The following is a 21,628-nucleotide window of genomic DNA, read 5'->3' as shown; positions in this document are numbered from 1 at the left end:
CAATATTTATCAATAAATTTTATCGATAATTTAAATGTTAATTAATATTTATTGATAATTGAACGCGAATTATTATCCATCGATAAAATCTATCCATAAATTTCACAATATTAATATAATCATAATAATAATATTTATAATAGTAATAATAATAATAAATAGTTAAGATAATAATAATTAATTTTCTTCATCTTAATAACATTTTCTCATGATAATAATTAATAATTTTATTTTATATGGATATATAATAAAATAAAAATATTAATAATAATAATGGTAATGGTAATATTAATAACACTAATATTATCTATACCTATATATAAAGAAGATTATTATCGTAATTTTTTTTTATACACATTTACTTTTTCATTTTATCCTTATACGAATATTTTATTTTATTATTTTAGAAATATATAATAAGAAGTTTTTTTATCAATTTATTGTTATCTTGAACATTTCTGTCATTTATATATATATATATATATATATATCACTACAAGAAAAAGTGTTTTTAGAAACTAAATTTTTAGTTTCTAAAATGATAAAATTAGTCACTAACTTAATTAGAGACTAATTTAGAAACTAATAGTCTTAAGTGGCTAAAATCATGGTCGCTAATTTTAGATACCAATTTAGATTCTAATTTAGAAACCAATTTAGTTACCATTAAATAAAAACCAATTTAGTGACCAAATATATAGAAACTAATTTAGTGACCAATTATATAGAAACCAAATTAACAACCAATTTCATTGAAACTAATTTAGTAACCAAAATATATAGAAACTTATTTAGTGACCAAATATATAAATACCAAAAAATGGTCACTATATTGGTCTCTAAATAATATAATTTATTATAAAATATTATTTTATTTACCTACTTACTCTTTAATATTTATTTATTTATATATTTAAGTTCACTAATTTTAAAATAAATTTATAAAGTTCATCATCTCAAGTCATATTTTATATTTATTTATAACCTTATGCTTAGTGGCATCAACTACTACTTCTTTTTATTAGAAATGGAAATATATAATAAGAAGTGTTATTGAAAAAATTTAATATTCTTCATTTTCTCTTCACTGTAGTTATTACTGCTTAAATAGAATAAAAAATAGCCTAGATGTATCCCGAGATATCATGAACAAAAGAATATCAAAAATTAATATCAGGTGGAAAAAAAATAGAAAATAATTTTTTTTTATACTTTTCTTCTTTATACTGTTAACATCAATAGAATATCAATAGAATATTCAAGGCAATAGAATATTATCATCATGTTTTAACATGATAATTAATGAATCGGGCTACTTGGATCCGTGAGCTAAACTAAAAAAAAAGAAAAGAGTTTAACTCGGATCATCCAAGCATGCATGCAGAGTATTAATTTATTCCCTTTTTTTGTTTTTCAATCTCTCCATTTTCTTCTGTTCTCAATCTGCTTTTCATGCTAGAAAAAGAAAGAGGGAAGAAAAAAAAAATATAAGTACAAGTCTCAAAAGACAAAGCCTCGATCAAAGAACAAATAACAGAAATCACCATACACACGCATTATTATTTCATGAATGATTGTTTCTCATTACTATTATTATACCATGATGATGAATAATTCATATTCTTGCACAATTGTTATTGAGTGAATCTCTTATAATCTCTAGTACTAACAACTAAACAATCTAGTACTGTCAAGCAGCAAAGGGATGATGATGAACTAAGTGGAGATTGTACAAATTTACTCACAATTAATAATTAATTAATTTCCCTAGAAGTGGGGAGGGTAATAACAAGAACTGTTTGTAGGTGGTCTAAAAAGACAAAAGATAGCCCTTTGGATGAAACCCCAAAAACAGCAACACATAGCAGTGCTCCATCTATCCTCTTTATCAATGAATGCCCCATCATGATAATTTTGGCATTTTTTGGCATGTTAACCAGTGATATACTTTCGTCCCAGTTTTTCTCAGTGCTTTTCTACTCTGATTCCACAAGCATTGATTAGTGGAATGATACAATAAAACCATTTACAATTCAAGAATATACTACATCATTTTTTATGCAATTAACGCTAAATTTTACAAGTTTGTTCTGATGTGACATTTTATTAGAACTCCCTAGTTATAATATTTTATTTGCATTTCAATTTCTTATAAAGATTGTTGTTGATATTGAAATATTGTCTTTTATTGTTAAAAGCCAGAGTTCTTAATTTTAAGACCTCCAATTATATTATATAAACTTGTTTCAATAATGTTTTTATAATATTTTAGTTTTAAACTTAAGATACTTCATAAGATCTCTATATTAGAGATGTTCTAAGCGTAAAAATGAAATAGAAATCCTATTGTCCTTTGTGTACAACCCAAAATGAAGTAAGTTCTTTTGTGTTTTAGCTTCAAATTAGACAGACTAAGTTCTTTGAAATACCATTTGAGATTTAGATGACTGAGTTTAGGTTTTTCTCTATAAGGTTTCTCTCATATTAAGTACATTTAGTAAATCACATATAAATTTAAAGTATGAATTACTTCTAGAATAAAGATGAATCAACCGGGAATTGTCTATATTTTGCAATTGCTATTGCTATTGCTAGGAAATAATTTCATCATGATTTTTTATGCCAGTTCTATTTTGCAGTGACCACATACTCAGTGACTAAAAAATCAATCGAGTTATACTAAACACTCCAAATCTATGAGAGTAAAACCTTCATTGCAGAAAATTAATATAGATAAAAAATTTTAAACCACAAGAAACTTACATGCTACTTCCATCCTTCAGGATTGAATTCTGTATATTGCCGCATGCTACCTGTTAGGAGCTAACAGAAGCAATGCCAAACTGTTTAATTCATTGTGTCAATAATTTAACATAAAAACAAATATTTAGTTTCATTATAAAAATTGTGTACATTACATGATTCTAGAATCATGAAAATTGGTTGAAAATTATCCAGTAGAAAAATTGCATAGTCAAATCATTTAACAAAGAAAGAATTAGAATCTCACAGTCTTTGGAGAAGTTGCCTGCTCTGTATGAAATTAGGTATTGTTCTAGTAAAATTGTTATCATTTATTCTACTGCAGTGTGATAATGAATTTTATGCATGAGATGCAGTATATGAGTTAAGTAGTTGGGTTATAATTAAGAAGAAGGTCAAATATCAAAGCTTACAAGTCAGTCAAATGTTGTAGTCCAGTAGTGTAAGCGGTAAGTTCCCAGTCAATTGATTCGATGACAGAACCCTTCAGTGTTAAAATTGCAGAAAAAAGTCATAGGAAAACATGATATCTTAAGAGAAAGTAAAAATAATAATAATATTAAAAATGAAAGAATTGGTGTCTTACAATGTCTCCAAGTTAATTAGTTTCCCAAGCTCCGGTGGAACAGCACCAGAAAATTGGTTTGCTTCAAGCATCCTAATTGGAGACAAGACAAATGAAGAGGTTAGTAAGGATGATAAACCACATACTACCACAATAACACTTTCAAAGTATACCTCATTCTTGAGGATTTCTATAAACATGATAATATCTAGGACATAGGAATGAATTGAATTAAAGCTTGGAACATACAGGTATCTAAGAGAGGTAAAATTTCCTAGATGCTTTGGAATTTTCCAGATAAGGGATTCACAAGAAGAGAACTGCACACAGTTTTACGTAATATGTAACTAATATAAAATAAGAATTGTATTGGAAAAGACTCAGACTCACATTGAAGCTAATTTCATTGAAGCCCATTCCTCTCGAATCGAACCGGTGAAGCAATTGTAAGCAAAATCTCTGTCCACAGAATAAATTTAGGGTTGAAGATGGGGAATATACACTGTAAGTAAACTTACGCGGAGCTTCGAAGCAAAAAAATAAAAACAAAGAGAGAGAATGAACACGAATCGAATCTGACGCTTGAAGAGGTTCTTCGGAGCAGAGAAACTCCATTGTTGTAGAGTGCGAGAGTGCGTTGCCGTCACCGTGCAGAGTGCATTGCCGTCGCCGTGCAGAGTGCGTTGTCGTCGCCATTGCTGCAGGGTGCGTTGCCGTCGTCGTTGCCGTCGTCGTTGCAGAGTATTGCAGAGCCGCAAGGTGCCTTGTCGTTGCCGTTGCCGTAGCTGTTGCCGTCGCAGAGTAGAAAGGGTTAAAGAAAGAGATAAATTTAGAAATTCAAAGCACTGTTTCTTCAAATTTAAAAAAAATTAAATAAGTTTTTAGAAAGTATGGATATCTATTTAAATTAATTTATAAATTTTTTAATTTAAATAATATTTTGAATTTATTATTAATTTAAGTTTATGTTTAAGTAAAATTAAAAAGTTAAAATACTATTTTAATTGTAATTGTTAAATTGTTATTAATTATTTTAATATTATACTAAAATTAATAAATTAGTAAATTTATTCATATTAATTTAAAATATTTTATAAATTAATAATTAGTTTTATAAAATTTAATCACTCTAAAATTAGTATCTAAATTTAAATAATAATGACTAAAAATTAAGTATAGATTAGAAACTAAAAAATTAGTTTCTAATTTAATTATTTTTATAAACCAAAAATTAGTCACTAAAATAAATTAAAAGTAACTTAAAAAATGGTTTCCAATTATATCTTAATAAGAGACTTAAAAAAATGGTCTCTAAAAATAATTTTATTTTTATTTTTATTATTAGAAACCAAAAATATAGTATCTAATTGATTATAACTTTTTACTAATAATAGATACCATTTTAGTATCCAATAATTTTTAATTTATAAAATGGTATCTAAATTAGTTACTATATAAACTAATTTTTTTTGGTTTCTAAATTAGTTAACCATTTTCTTGTAGTATATATATATATATATATATATATATATATATATATATATATATATATATATATATATTTACTTTTATTTTTCTAATTTTATCCTCTAAAAAATCGAACTTGACTTCCTTTAACAACTTTCCACTTTCCTTTCTATCAAAAACTTATCATTTTCCTCTCTCTATAAAAAAACTTCTAAATTCTCTCTATATCAAAAACTTTCCACTTCCTTCTCTTTATCAAAAACTTCTCACTTCTCTCTCTCAATTATTGTTCCTTAAACTTTATTAGTTACAATATTAAGATATTTCAAATTTCACTCCATTCTCTTACATCCTTTTATATTTTTTATATTGAGACACGCGCCTCTATTAACATAATAAGAATAATAAAAGTCTATTAACGTAATAAGAATAATAAAAGTCATAATATAATTACTAAATGACTTAGTAGTTACCATATCTCATATGCAATGAGCTCGAGTACAAATATGATTCTTAGCAAAATGGTAATTTAAAACTTTAATAAACTTGAGTATAAGTCTGATCCATAGCAAAATGGTAATTTTAAAACTTTAATAACTTCAACAATTTTGACTTCTAGCTATCGAATATGCTTTTTCCAGATCTGTCAGTAATTCAATAATTTCTTGTAGTGTAGATTCTAATATTTTTTTGTCCATGATTTTTCCTTTTTGTTGAGCTGATTAGTTGAGTTTAGTTAGATCAGATATAATTTCATTTTGTTACTATGTTATTGTAATTTATTGAACAAATACCTAAAATTTGATTGGAATATGTTTCTGCTAGGGAGATGAGACCTAAAGAAATGTTGAAGATTTCGTATTCTTTCTTCCTTCGGGCAGGTTGCTAGGGTTTTGCTGTGATCCTTCCGGTCTTCGCACTACTCCTTCGACTCTCAGTCTCGAGTGAATGCCAAATGAGGGAGGTATCTGCAAAAGACACTCCGACGCTCAAGTCAGTAAAGAGGGTGTTCGACACTCGGGTGTGTACAATAATAATGACGTACCTTGTTCCTCAGAATATATGCTATTTATATTATTTTAATGAGTTTACCTTACTGGGTCTGATTAATGGAATGAATCACACTTATGGTTGCATTACCTAATTCTTAATGGTAATTTAACTTCACTGACCTTGGTTTGGCGATAATGATTATATGTGTCGGTCGGCCAGACCGTCCGTGGGGTCTCGGTCATCTCGATCATGGAGACCGAATCTCGGGCAGCTCAATCTCGTCGCATACCAGTACAGAATCATATTCAAATTTTATTGGAATTTTAATATATTTGAAATAGAATAAATGAGACAACTTTCAAATAAGATAATTGAGATAGGTTTCGAACAGGACAAATAATTTGAAATCATTTTATTTTTTTTCTAATAAATGCTAGCGTTGACCACAGCAATGAAAAGTGTTTTTTTCAACTCAGAGGCCCACAATTTTTTTTTCAACTTAAAATCTGTCAAGCCCACTATAATGTTGGCAAAGAATTCCTATTTTTGAACCTGCACCCAACAATATTTTCAAATTCCGTTTTATTTCAGAAATGAAAATCCAGAATAGAAAATAATACATTATGAAAAAATAGATCTAGAAGAGATTATTGTGTTCCAAAAATAAAAATCAGGAAAATAAAATAAAATTTCATTCCAAATAAAAAAATTCAGAATTGAAAATAATACATTCCGGAAAAGTAGATCCAGAAGAGATTATTGTGTTCCAGAAAAGGAAGTTCGGAATGTATTTTGATATGTACCCCATTTTTTTAAGGGCATTTTTGTTTCTCCCCTATAATTGGGTGCAGTGATATGGTGCAAGAAGCAATTGACTTATTTCTTTTTTCAACTCAGAATCGGTAAGCCCACTCTAATTCACAATTTTTTTCCATGGGCCAAAGCGCACTCTAATACTCAATTTCTTTTTCTTTTTCCTTAAGTATAGGTTAGACTAACACAAATAACTTATTTTCTAATTATTTAGGGCTAGATCTACACAATTTTGTTTCCTTTATTTAGTGTCCATTAAACCCACACTATAATTATATTATTAAATGTTTTTGCATGCGCTAATGGATTCTAATAACATCCGTTCCATATAGACCTAGGCAAATATATGTTGCTTCCAACCAAAGAACGAGTTTTTTTATCCCACACAAAACGAAAGCTACTCTAACTTTAGCGTTGACTTCTTCGTATTAGAGTATATTATTATTGGCTCACCCTACAACTTTGTATTCTCGTAGTGTATTATTTGAAACCTTTAATAAACCATCCTTCGTGGACAAAACAAAACCTCATTCCTTCATTAGAACTCACATCCTCGCCTCACTCAATGACACAAACCCTACTAACACCATTAAAAGAGATACTTCAGCTTGTCATAACCTTTATACAAAGCTCATCTCCTCATATACAACCCACAAAGGCCTAGTTTACTTTTAATCTTCTTTAGTATAACACAAGAAAAAATTAAGCTATATCATGCATGCTGTGCTTTAACATATGCAGTCACAAATTCCAGCTTGATATAAGCTTCTTCCAATCCAGCTTTGCAATAGAACTAGACATAACATTCTCAAACATGAACGCCCAGGCTCACAAGTAAGCAGCTATTATGCAGTAAATTTGCTTCAATTATGCAGCTATCAGAAATAGAGGCTGCAGCAGTCAATTAGCCCTACTACCACCATAAAATCTAAATTCACTGATTTCCATTAACAACAGTTTTAATTTAAGAAAAATCAAATATCCCCTAAATTTAAACACAAACAAGTTGTTGGTCATGTAGAACTAGACTAAGTTTCACATTCCAGACTTATGACAATCTACGTATTAGAGTCTAAAGAAAATTGTAATATGTATCAAAATGAAAAATAAATGATTGGAACTATTTTACCAATTGTCATTAACAATTATCTGCACATTCAATATAGAAAGAAAATAAAATAGTAGTTGCCACAGCATTTATTTCAAATTCTCTCTCTCTCTCTCTCTCTTTTTAAACACTCAACCAAAATCAAAGTATAATTATGCTAGATGATGCAACAAAAGAAAATTAGTTGGACTGATAATTAGAAACATGAGCATAAGTTATATGTAAAAGAAGGTGAAACCTTCTATCTACTTGTTCTGACTTCACGTTTGTTAACAACACTAGACTCATATATTATAAAAATGATACAATAATAAGGTTCAAAATGTACACTAGGATGTTTAACAAAAGATTCACCCCATTCGGGTGCCACCAAGAAAAACCTGATGATGGAACGAGTCTTTTTGGTGGATTATCCGTGATGACGCCATAGAAAGGGTACATCTCATACCAAATGTTACAACTCGGAAACTTAACTCTTGCTCCTTGTTTTCTATCACAGCACGTTGGAAGCATCTCTATTGCTTCAGCAAGACAAGTTGTGCAGTTTTGCGGTGACAAATCTTGTGTGCACTGAGCGAGAGCGTAAAGGGTCTGAGAATGAGACAAGTTTGCTTCCTTTGTTGAGAACCTTGCTTCCGAATCCGCTGCTGCTTCTGCAGTTCGGTTCATTGTATTGCGCAAGAAGTTCATGAAGCTGGTTGTGGAATTAGAGGAGACATCGTCAGCGTTAAACAAAGAATATTCTGGAGATGTAGCCACGATGGAGAAGAAAAGCACGTTGGAATACCGAAGCATGCATTCAGCGTACCATATAACAGCCTCTATGGAGTGGTTACATTCTGGGTCTGTAGATAACTTCTCGGTTGCGTTCCCCACGCATTGTTTGCACAGGCGTAAGGGTATGTCACCCCTACACATGAACAAACCATACACGCTACTGTTTCCGCCAAGGATCGTGGTGTTGGAGAATAATTTAGCAGAAGCGCTGGAAGTGAAGGAAGAGAAAAGGGTTATCATGTTCTTCTGATAGGTGCTGGTCGAAGATATTCTGTTTGCACTGCAGTTTTGGTACTCAAAATAAACCGTGTCCTCGTTCTGTGCTTTAGTGGTTGGGAAGTTGAAGAAGGTAATAACAAGTATACAACAAAAGATACGAAAAATGAGGTTGTTGGAAGGCATGGTTCTGATCATGTTCAAGGATGGATGGTTTATGATCTTCAGTGTTCAGATTTTCTTCTTTGTAATGGAAAATATATATAGAAGGTGAAACTTCGAAAACTGTGAGGGATTGGCATGGCATGCATTAGCATGTTAGTGAACCGGGCGAGTCAAAGTCAACCACTCATCATGTCTCTGTCGTTGTGATGATCTGAAATTCTTATAATTTTTGTTGTACATTATCTGTTGAAGATGTCTAGCGGAAAGTTGGAAAATTTCAAAATGAGATATGAATAATAAAAATGTTCATTTTCAGGTGGTGGGTGAAAAGAAATGAATTGGGACCATGATGTTTTGCTTGTTAGAACAATGGAGGATATATAATAATTATTTAACTAATTAACTATCAAATCAATCCCTAAACCTAAATCTTAAACACTAAACATTAAACTATGTCTCTAACAGACTCACACATGAAAATATATCTACTTAGAACTTTCAGCTTGGAAAACAATACAAACTGATTAAGAATATTCTTGTTTTTTGAGTTCTGAGCATATATTCAACTTGCTGCATATATTCTTGTTGCACACCATATAGACTGTATCAGCATGGTGATGCTCAAAACACTTGTATCTCTCAAAAATCAGGTTGTTATAACAATCATTATATAGTTAATTTTCTTACGTTAAATTTAAAATAATGATGTTTCAGAATCTAATCATCATTATAAAAGTTTAGGAAAAGAATCATTAAATAATACGAAAATGATTAGCGTACACTTTCGCGTGACATACAGCATCTAGGTGCCGTGATGGGAAAAATGATAAAAATACACAAATTTTATTTTTTGACGTGGTGCCTTTTTGAATTTTTTTTCTTTATCTTTCTGACGTGACATGCTTTCATATTTTTTTTTTCATTGTTCTTGGTTTCCAACTTCTTTAGTAATGATGGTCTTCTTGTGTTTCGGTGTCAGGGGCGTCATAGATAGTTTTGGTTCGTTGTATTTGGTGATGGTTTTCGATTGTTATTTGTGTGGTTTGGATCACTGATAGACATTCTCTTCGTTGTGTATTATTATTTTATTTACAATTCAATGTATGAGAAAGGAAAATTTTTTGCCTTCAATTTTCTCGGTAATACAGTTTTGTCCACTATTTTGTAAAACAACTTTGAATTGAAAAGCAAAATAGAAATAAAACTAAGAAGTATATGTGAAATAAATGCAACCTAAATCTGTTATTTCTAAGACAGATTTTTTTTTACTGATGTTACTAGGATGGAGGGATCTGCTAGTGATCTCAATACTTTTGTTGAAGTTGTTGTTGGTTAAGTGGAGGTGAGATAACTTGAAAGTCAAAAGGTAAAGAAACATGCAAAATATTTATATCTTGTTGATAACTTTGTAGTTGTAGTTAATGATATAGAGGCTGGGATGTGATCTCATGTTAGTATTTTTGCTTATATGCTTTTGTTAAAGTGTTCATGAATTAGATAATTTGGTACAATCGAAGGAATATTTTTCTATTGATAATTTAAGATCTTTTGAATTCTTCCAACTTAAATATGCTTTGTCTATTGATAATTTAAGATCTTTTGAATTCTTCCAACTTAAATATGCATTTTTTGTTGTCAAATACGTTACTTCTAAAATTTCTCATGATTTGGCCTTGCAAAATTATTTTGAATCTGTTTTAGGTGATGATCAAGAAATTTATGAGTAAGGTCCAAACGAATATAGTTGAATTTATCTCGAATGATATTTTTTCAAAACAAGCCAATTTGGTTGCTAAGTTCTGGATTGTAAAAATTGAATAAAGTGAATAATCAAGTAAAGAAAAGGAAAAAGTACAAAACCACCAGGAGACCGAATAGTTCCTCATGAGTAAAAGTCAATAAGAAAAAGAAAAAGTAATAGTGTGCTTGATTTTCACCGATTTTTATTTTGGGAGCTTCGCTATAGAGAAAATTCTTTTATTTGCCTTCTTCTCTTTATTTCATTTGCTAGTCTAAACTTTCAATGTAGTTGCTTAAAGAGTTTTTGCATGGGTTTGGTTTTACCCCAATGTTTGTTTGTTTTTCTTTTTCAATTTTTCCTGTGATGGCAAGTGTTGTCTAACATGAGTTTTAATAAAAAAAAATTTACTGATCTCTTTGTTTATCATTCCCACCAAGAAAACTGATTATGACCAAATATTCTAGCAACTATAAAAATAAATGGCATTTTAGAGAGAAGATTGAAAATCATGTTCTCTAATGAATCATAAGGCATATGTTGAGTAAAAAAACTTTTTACAATATCCAAACTCCTTGTTAAAATTTACGAGAAAGTAAAACATGAGGAAATGAGAGAAAGTTAAGAGTATTGCAAAATCTTTGGTATTTTGATATCTAATCACTAAGAATTTGTCCAAAGTTTATATTTAGTTTTACAATCAGTTGAAACTAAATGATTAATTACAATTGATTTGAAACTGAAATAAAACAAAAATTTGACTTTTGAAAGCCTAATGGACTTGGTCTTTAAGACCCTAATTTACAACAGAGAACAAAACATAAAAGTAATCTATATCATATTTTTTTAATCTATATATTGTGAATACTTATTAAAAGAATTTTTGTCAAATCTAATTTAGATGTGAGAAATTAATCAAGAGGATGATTTGTTTCTCCAAATATTTCCCGTGAATGATTATCATTAAATCCAACCGTCAAGAACAACAAACTTACAAGATAATCAAAATTATATGTTTAATTATATCATTATATGAATGCAACAATAAACATTCATAAGATGATCCAAATCTTACCATGCGATGCCAACACTATCTTCTTTACAACCCGTTTGTTTTCAAGAGAAAAGAAGGTTTGTACTGTGCATGAAAAAACGCAATAACCAAGAGAATAAAGTGTGGAAATCACGGAAAACGAAAATCTTGTTCAGGTTTACATTTTCTTCACACTTTAAAAGGGATTTGCACGGAAACATGTATATATATAATTATATAATTAATAATTTTTAATTTACTCTATTATCCTTTTTCATAATCTTAAATTATAATAATATTTTTGTAAACTAAAATTAGAATTTAAACATAAAAAATATAAATAAAATTATAAAAATAATATAATATTTTAATTGCAAATAATTACAATCTAAAAAAATCAAACAAATTAATTTTTCAATAATTTTTAAATTCAAGATAATTTGTAAATTTACATTTTTATCAATTAAAAAATACAATTTCAATCACATATATTCCATCACTCACAAACTTTTATAAATTTTCTCTACACTTTTCACTCTATTTACCTTAATCAAAACAACCTCACTTTCTTCACACTTTCTCTTCAAATCATCTCAAGTCCATTCTCTAACATTTAGCTCTTAATCCAAATAAAGCATTACAAACACCAAACAAAGCATTACAAACACCGGATTTTTTTTATTGAGACAAGACACAAATGCAATAAAATAAAATAAAATAAAATAAAGTAACAAGTTTGATAGAGGAAATGACATCAAAGTTAGAATTATCATATTTATTTATATAAATAAACCAATGGACAATATATAACATCTATGTACTTAACATAAATACTTTTTTTCATTGATACTATCCAGTATTATAACCATTCTATTGAAAGATAACAAATATATATGAAAAAATTATAACATTTTTCTCATATTAATAAAATTTAGCATACAAACCAGCTAGTTGACACGATAATATATTAGAAATAATGATAAGATTTAGGAACACAACATAAAACACAAAAGGCACGAAGCATTATTATTAGATTGAAAGACTAAAGTCCGCCACCAGCTTCGTGCTGGCCAGAAGGTCGCTGCTCGAGGGCTCGGTCACTTTGTTCTGGGTTTATTGGTGTTTCATTTTCATCATTTGTTTAGCATGGAGATTCTGGTAGGGTTCATAGGTTGTACCCCTCTTCTGTTAACTTCACCACTTTCTTCTTCTCTAATTTTCCGGTGAACTAGGGAGAATATGACATGTTCAAGACCTTCCAGAGATGGGCTAGGGTGAAGGAAGTGTTTATTTCTAGGAGGCTCAACAGGTGGGGAAGAAGACTCTGTTTTGTGAGATTTTTTGAGGTGAGGGATGTCCGAAGGTTAGAAAAAGAGTTGGACCAGATATATATTGGGAAGATGAAGCTTTTCGTCAACATTCCGAAATATAGAAGAGTTGAGCGTGTATGAGAGATGGGAAGGTAGACCAAGCTCGTTTTGAAAGAAGCACAAGAATCTTTAAGTCTCACGAGGGCCACCAAGCGAATCATACAGGTCTTAGGTCTCATGATGCCCCCAGGAAGACCTTTTTTAGTAAGGACGTTTAGAGAGATAAGAAAGGAAAGGATAAAGTAGAATGGAGACTTGTTGATAGTAAGCAAAACGAGGGGAATATGTCATATGCATGTGCTGTAAAAAGCTCTCCACAAGACAGGTGGAATGGCCTCTCAGTTGAATTTGTTCAGCAAAACCTCCTATGGATGGAGAAGAGTATGGTTGGCCATTTGGTCGCAGGGTTATCGTTTAAAAAGTTCAACAAAGAATGCTTTAATGGGGGGCTGAACATGGTGAAGGTGAGGTTCCTGGGCGATAATATGGTTCTGTTAACACCTAGAGATGAAGATCAGATGGAAGAGATTGTTAAGTTGAATAAGGAGTGGTTTGATGGCTGCCTGGAGTCTATTGAGCCTTGGTCGGACGCACCTGTTGTAGATCGGAGAGTTGTTTGGCTTAGATGTTATGGGTTGCCTATCTCTCTTTGGAATAAAGATTGTTTCTTTAAAGTGGTTGGTAATGTGGCTAACCTGGTAGCCATTGACGAGGCAACAAAAGCGTGGGACAACCTCGAGTATGCTCGTCTCCAAGTTAGACTACGCAAGCTTCACCTGTCCAGGGTTTCTAAACGTATTCGGATCAATGACCTTTTCTATTATAGTTTTTTTGGAGGAAGAGGTGTCGTCTTTTGGTGAAGGTTTATGTAACTGTGAGGAAGTAGTCAAGGTGGGGCGGCGGAATCTGATGCCTGCGAAGGAAGGGTTGGGGTAGGGAGAGCATAAATGCTAGTCTTGCTGCAGGAGGAACACGTGAATGGTTCTGGTTTTTAAGGAGTGACTCGTGAATCTGAGAACACCCTACTCTCTCAAGATGTGAAACTCCTGCAAGCGAAACCTTCTTCTCTTCTTGAAGGAAGGTTAAGTGACCAAGCGTGCATCCTTCAAGCTAACGAGGGCCCCCAAAATTGTCTTCTCAAAGCAGGGGGCGGAGCCATTATAGGTGCAGTAGATCTTGAGGGTCGTGAAGGTTCGGGAGGGAAGGATGATTTAGTGTCGGGGCCTAATCTATCTATTCTTAAACGAATTCAGAGACGACGTTATCTTTAGGGAATTGGGTGATTGTAGCACCCAATATCAAAGGTTGTCTTCTAGTGGAGGAGGAAGCCCACTGGTTGGATATTGCTCATCATCGAATGTGAGTAAAAGCTCTAACGATGTTTCGGATGGTGGTATAACTATTTCCAACTCTAGATTTTGGAGTGCCCATGACTGTGATATACCTTTGAATATGTGGGAGTTAGGTAAACATATTGGGGTCAGGTGTGATGGGGAAGAGGAAGAAGTTGTTAAGGAGCTATAACGTATGGAAACAAGGATTTGGAAGTCTTGGAAAAGTTTAAGGAAGGGGGTTCTCTATGATTATTGTTAATTTGAACATAAAAGGTTTGGGCGGGGTACTAAAGCTAAGTACGTGAGGAATGTTCACTCTAAAGAAGGTGCGAAGGTGGTTTGTTTACAAGAAACTAAGACTTTTGTGTTCTTGGATGTTAGATGCTTCTCCTTACACTACAAGAAAATGATGAAATAGAAACCAATTTGTAGAAATCAAAATAATTAGTTGCAATAGTAATTAAATTAGAAACCATTTTAGAAACTAAAAAGAAATTTGGTTTCTAAATTAGTTTCTATTATTGTTAAATAGTTTCTAAATTGGTATCTAATTAGCAACCAAGGTTTTTGCTACCAAATTTAGAAACTAAATAATTGGTAGTTAAAACCTTAGTTGCTAATTAGATACCAATTTAGAAACTATTTAACAATAATAGAAACTAATTTAGAAACCATTTTTTTTTAGTTTCTAAAATGGTCTCTATTTTAGTTTCTATTGTAACTAATTTTTTTTGTCTCTAAAAATTGGTTTCTATTTCATGATTTTCTTGTAGTGTTATGAGGGGGTATTGATGTGGGGTGGGTTCATAATGAAGGAACAAATGGTGCGGGGAGTACGTTGATTATGTAAGCAATACGTTAAACCGAGAGAGGTTTATGATCATTGTGCTCTAGTGGTGAAATCTGTGGATAAAACTAGGGGTCGAGACCTTTCCGGTCTATTAATGCCTGACAGATGGAGTGTGGGTTCAAGGAGATGGTTCGAGGGAAGTGGGAATCATACGCAGTCAGAGGTAATAGCATGTCTAGGTTCAAAGACAAAATGAAGCTCCTTAAAGCTGATCTTAATGTGTGGAACCGTGATGTTTTCAGGTGTTTGGATACATACAAAAAGCGTATTCTAAAGGAGATTGAGGACTTAGGTAATCAAGACGACGCAGACAACCTTGTGGATAATGTTAGGGAGAAGAGAATGAACCTCTTTAAGCCAATTAAGAATCTCAATAAAACACCAAAATTTTCAAACTTCAATAAATAAATAAAATAAAATCTATTTATAAATAAATAATTAAAAACAACATAGTTTTAATATATGTTATAACTAAATTCTCTAAAATTTTGAAAATGTAACTTTACATTACAAATAAGTTTTCTAAAGTTTCAAAATTTTATTTTAAAAAGTCAGCAAAATAATCTTTGATAATAAGTATTTCAACAATTAATCTTGGATAATAAGTATTTCAACAGTATTTTTATATTTTTTATGATTGATGGTAGTTGGTTTATATAGTTCTTAGTTTTTTTGGTTATGAACTCATACTTCAAAAAATCTGACTTATTTTGTTTTAGCTTTTGATGTACGTATATTTATGTGTAATTTTAGTTTTAGTTATAATTGTTATATTTAATTCTCACAATTTTGAAATATTTTAAATTAAGGCCTTTATTTTAAAATACACCTAATAATTAATTCAATATGAAAGTGATAAGTAATAAAATTAATTTATCCTCGTAATATGTTCTTTCAGTCTTTAGTAGCCATAACACACATGGCTTTGAGGCCCATATTTGATAGATAATGCAATTATTTAGGATATATAAAGTAGTGATAAACGCCAATTGTTTCCGAACTAGGTAACAATGGCTTGGCTTATGATCCAAGTTGGGGCAGTAAGGTGATGAAAGAAACTATATTGGAGTAAGAAGAAGATAGTACCTTATTTAGTGATTATTCTCCTTAGATATAATAGACATAAGTGTGATTGAATCGTAATTCCTTGCTAGAACTGCCATCGACGACAATTGTGCCTGTGCCAGAGAGCAGTGTGTTGCAGGTCATTTTATGAAAATTTTGAAACTCATGGTATTTTACTGAGGTTTTTAAACCCATGATATTTAACGGAGGTTTTGAAACCCATGTATTTAACATGGGTTGTGAAAGACTTTTCCCGAGGTTTAAAAAAACCTTGGGGAACACGATCCTCAAGGATGGTTTAGCGGAAGAAACTGCAACCCTGGATAAATGACTTAATAAAGGTTTTAACCCTAGATAATGTAAAAATAAACTCCCATTAAAACCATTTTGTAGTGAACTAAAGCAAAATATCAATTTAAAAAAAACGATTGCATCAGTCAGACGAAAAAAATCAATGTAATATGACCACATGTTCACAATTTACATCGGTTAATTGAACAACTGATGTAATATCCAACCTCACATATACAAAATTGTCACCGTATTTTCCTTCTTACACTGATATTATTTACCAATTTAAAATTGATAATTTTCATTAGTAAAAAATACATTACTTATTATAGATTTTCCATATTTGTACTTTTTTATAAGCACAACGAGTTTATAACACAATAAAACATAAAATTAGCATAAAACATGTCACAGGTAAAAAAAAATCAATCTAATAAAGAAAGTTACACACAATATACATAAAGTTGAAGTCTCCTGGACTAACATAAAAAGCTTTACATGATCTAAAAAAGCATATCTCACAAAACAAACTTAATAGTTTGAACTTTATAATAGATCTTACTATACATTTTAACATAAATATATAATTATATACAAAAGGTAAACTATCGAGGATAAAATCCACTTATAGATATGTTATTAGTAGAAGATGGTATGAAAGTGTTGGCATCTTGGCCTGAACTTGATTCACATGCAACAATTGGATTTGTTCTATGATTTAAGAAAAAAGTAGGTTCTTGTGGAAATGGCAACTCAATTGTGTGACTGCTAAGATATGAAACAATTGTTACCATTGTGGGTCTGACATCTGGATTTTCTTGAACACATAATAGACCAATTTGAATGTATCTCATGACCTCAACATTAGAATAATTTTCTTTTAATTTTGGGTCTAATGCATTTAATGTTGTTTCATCCCTCCAATTTCTCCAAACCTATAACAAAATTTTAAAATTGTCAGTATCATTACACTTTCATACTTCTAAGTTAATCTCTTTATACATTACCCATGAATAATGATTAAGTAAAATAAAAAGCAAGATTTTGGCACTCACAAAATTTAGAAGTCCATCGGCTACATGATGTGATTCATGTGAGCTCATATTCTTTTTTCCACTAATAATCTCAAGAATCATAACACCAAAACTATAAACATCAGATTTCTCAGAAAATTGTCCAAACATGGCGTACTCCGGAGACATAGCCACTGCAAAATCAATAGAAAGTTACAAATAATTTTAAAAATATTATAAAAAGGATGAGAAGCATAGGAATGAGTATTAAGAACTTACTATGTTCCGATAATTCTATTTGTACTTTCCTCCTCTTGATCTATTTCAATAATTCTAACAAGTCCAAAATTTGAAATTTTTGGATTCATATTTTCATCTAGTAGTATATTACTAGGTTTAAGATCACGATGTATAACTTTAAGTCGAGAATGTTCATGTAAATATAGAATTCCTCGAGCAATACCACCTATGATTTTGTGACGCTCAATCCAACTCAAAACATTTTCTTGTTTAATATCTACAGAAAAAAAATAATTATTATATAAGTGATATTGAATTGGTTTAAGACATATAATACATTAAATATCATAAACACAATTTTAACTAATGTTAAATTTTTTAAAAAAATAAGGTCAAAAGCATCTTACCAAATAAGAAGTAGTCTAGACTCTTGTTTGGCACATATTCATAAATAAGTATTTTTTCTTGTTCATCAAGACAAAATCCTATGAATGCCACTAGATTCCTATGTTGAAGTTTGGCTATTAATAAAACCTCATTTTTGAACTCTTCAATGCCTTGTTTAGAATTTTTTGAGAGTCTCTTTACAGCAATACATCGTCCATCATAAAGGATGCCCTAAAAGTATAAAAAATATTTATTAAAAAAATAGAAACATATAAGAAATAAAATTGAACATATATTTTTTCTACCTTGTAAACTTCTCCAAATCCACCTTTTCCAGTTTTGTTCTCCTGCGAGAAATTACTTGTTGCTGCTTCAATTATTGGCAGATTAAATTGTAGTGACTCTATAGTGGAACTTTCTTGCCCAACTAAATAGAAACATGTCAATAGTTAAACTATGATTGAAAAGATAGTAATTATTTTTCCATACTCACAATTTTCTTGAAGAATAGTTCTAGTATTTTTTCTTATTTTTTTTTCGTATCAAATAATAAGAAAAGGTGAAAAGTATCCCTGTTGCAAGTATGCTCGATGTAACGATCAAGATAATTGTTCTTCGCTGACTTTCTCCTACATTACAAGAGTAACACATGTCAACAAGTCATGGTGAATTGATAAAGAAAGGATTTTTCTTGGTCCAAAAAATACTTAATTTTGTAATTGTTTAGTGTATGTATTTGATAATCATTTATGTAACAATAGGCTCTTAAGAATAATTTGCTGAATGGTAGAAGAGGGATGTTAAGTGATGAGATAAAATTGTTGAACTTTCATATCATTGTCCTTCTTTTATTAGCATGCGAATGATTATGAAGTTTTAGAGATAGAAAAACCTGGTGGGGGATGAGGAGTAGCAGTTGGGGGAGGAGTAGGCGTGAGACTGTAAAACTTGAACAGTTCAAAGCGAAGAATACAGCTAGGATACAGAACTCGTCCACCTAAGCTTCCCAGACTGCTCCATTGAATTGCTGTTCCAATCACATCATTTAGGCACCCATTGCAACCATCGGTTGATAGATCCGATGAGCATTGACCAAGAATAAACACTGTTTGCTTATCATTCAATCTCAAAGATTCATCTGTTAGGAATTTGTTATCAGTATTCCCTATCATGTTAGCTACCTTAGCTAACTGGTTCGATAACTTAGTAGCAACGGAGGACTGTATCAGATTGCTGTTGCTGATGTTCAGATTCACAAATCTCGGACTTGTTTCGGTGCTGGAGAAGAAGTTTTTGTCGGAATAGCGAAGCCAGCAGTGATTGTACCATATTATGGCCTCCGTAGAAGCCAAACCGCACTCGGAGGTTAATTTGTCTGTTGAGTTTTGGATGCATAGTTCACAGAGGCGATGAGAAATGTCGATACGGCACCTGAAGAGGCCATACGCTGTTCCCTCTGGCGTCTGGAATCCATAGCTAGAGGTGGCGTTGGAAGACAAGGCAGAGAAGAGGGTTCTGAGGTTTGATCGGAAAGCAGCGTCAGAGTTGCTGTTTGAGCAGTTGTGAGAAATATAGCCGGGATCTTCTGAATATTCAGAATCTGTGTATGCATATGTTGTTTCTGGGACAAGTCCTTGTGGTGCATCATCGGTAACGCTGTAGAAAGGGTATAGTTCATACCTAATGTTACAACTGGGAAACAAAACTCTTCCTCCTATTTTTCCATCACAGCAAGCCGGAATTCTTGATATTGCTTCACCAAGACAGTCTGAGCATTGTTGGAGTGAAAGGTCTTGTGTGCACTGAGTTAGACAGTAAAGGGTCTGATTTTCAGATAAGTTTGCTTGCTTTGCGGAATACCTCTTACTGGAAATGGCTGCTTCATCTGCAGTTTCTTTCATGGTGTTGTCCAATAAACTATTGAAGATTGATGAGTTGGAGGAGATATTGGCCACGTTCCAAACATAATATCCGGGAGTTGTGTCCACAGTGGAGAAGAAAGAGAGGTTGGAATATCGTACCATGCACTCGGCGTACCAAATCAGACCCGATTTGGACAGGGAACAGTTTGTGTCTGAAGATAAAGTCTGGTTTGCGTTTGCCACACAATCTTTGCAGGCGTCGGGGAGAAGATCACCCCTGCACATGAAAAGACCATATACTGTGTCAGAGGAGTTTGTGCCAAGGATTGTATCGACGTAGACTTCATCGCCGTTGGCTTTAGCTTTGGAAGATAAGGAAGAGAAGAGGGTCCTGAGGTTCGTCTGATAGGGGCTGTTGTCACTGCTTCTGTCTTCTTCACTGCAAACTCGGTAAATATAATCAGCGCCCTTTGCTTGACGAGTTGCGAAAATGAAGAAGATAATACAAAGGAAGATGAACTTGAAGGGATTCCAGCTCATGCTTCTGTTCATCTTCCACAACAATGTCACACCGTGTGGATGGATGAATTCTTGTTGTTCATAGTTTTCGGGTGGTGTATAATAATGGAAAATAAGATAGAACATTAATATTTAGACACTTGATTTTTGAAAGAAAATAGTTTGAATAGTATGAAAGTCATCTTCCACGAAAAATGGCATAAGTTAAATGAACCATTGTTATATTTTTTTAATTGATATAATTGATTATGTGATAGGGAATCACAACTATCAACCCATTAGGGGCTTTTGGTTAAATGACTATAGAAGAGAATTATGTATTTGCTTTTCCTTGTATTATCTTAACATTAGACTCTCTCTCTTTTTTTTTTCTCGGTCCCCTTTCTTTTCTTCCCCCTTGTAACAATATGTTTTTACATCTAATTAATATTTTTTAATATAATACATTATTATCAATATCTATATTTTAAATATAATAAATAAAATTAACTAATTTAAATTTGATATTTTATCAGTTAATTAATTCTATTTTTTTTATTTTGAAACATGATTTTGTATTGTCAAAAATTTATAATTTGTTTTATTTTAATATAAAATTTATTTTAATTTATATTTATATTTTTAAAAATTAATATTTATATTAGTTTTTTTAAAAAAATTATCATATAAATTATTTTTTAAATATATTAATATAAAAAATTACTATACTATATTAATCAAATCATCTATAATTTTCTATTTATTCTCGTTTACTTTTCACTCTATATATTCTTCTCCGTCAAAACAACCTTGTTTTATATTCTTTCTTTTTTGTCTTTTTTTTCTTCTTTTTCCACTCTTTCCTAGTCCAAACAACACATTACGTCATTTGTCTAGGATGACTTTAATATTTAATTAGTATATAATCCATAATTATTTACATAAATATTTTTAATACAAGATTTTATTTTTATTTTTTTTTATAAAGTTTTCGTGTTAGGCATCACTATGCAACTTGACATCTCAGCTAAGCTGACACCTCAAGTAACAACAATCATCTGCCATCACATGAAAAAAAAA

General features: G+C 31.2%; 1 protein-coding gene and 2 pseudogenes across 3 annotated transcripts; all 3 read right to left on the bottom strand.

Moving 5' to 3' along the window:
- Positions 1-1,187: 1,187 nt before the first annotated feature.
- LOC150025378 (uncharacterized) lies at positions 1,188-4,152 on the bottom strand (annotated as a pseudogene). The gene is made up of 7 exons (XR_016514672.1): positions 3,909-4,152; positions 3,719-3,787; positions 3,578-3,648; positions 3,350-3,421; positions 3,177-3,247; positions 2,764-3,082; positions 1,188-1,455 (listed from the first exon to the last, which is right to left on the bottom strand). The product of XR_016514672.1 is annotated as an uncharacterized LOC150025378 (transcript).
- A 3,587-nt stretch (positions 4,153-7,739) lies between these two features.
- On the bottom strand, positions 7,740-8,888 carry LOC137823729 (cysteine-rich receptor-like protein kinase 25). The gene is made up of 2 exons (XM_068628971.1): positions 8,090-8,888; positions 7,740-7,750 (listed from the first exon to the last, which is right to left on the bottom strand). Exons 1-2 carry the CDS (start codon positions 8,886-8,888, stop codon positions 7,740-7,742), a joined length of 810 nt encoding a protein of 269 aa, XP_068485072.1.
- An 8,265-nt stretch (positions 8,889-17,153) lies between these two features.
- On the bottom strand, positions 17,154-20,602 carry LOC137826940 (cysteine-rich receptor-like protein kinase 6; annotated as a pseudogene). Its single transcript, XR_016514671.1, has 7 exons — positions 19,081-20,602; positions 18,682-18,817; positions 18,494-18,615; positions 18,209-18,419; positions 17,841-18,078; positions 17,604-17,755; positions 17,154-17,483 (listed from the first exon to the last, which is right to left on the bottom strand). The product of XR_016514671.1 is annotated as a cysteine-rich receptor-like protein kinase 6 (transcript).
- Between the last annotated feature and the right edge of the window lie 1,026 nt (positions 20,603-21,628).

The sequence above is a fragment of the Phaseolus vulgaris genome, chromosome 8 (assembly GCF_051622355.1).
Source record: "Phaseolus vulgaris cultivar YP4 chromosome 8, ASM5162235v1, whole genome shotgun sequence".
Taxonomy (NCBI): Eukaryota; Viridiplantae; Streptophyta; class Magnoliopsida; order Fabales; family Fabaceae; genus Phaseolus; species Phaseolus vulgaris.
This window is presented reverse-complemented; position numbering and strand designations above follow the sequence as displayed.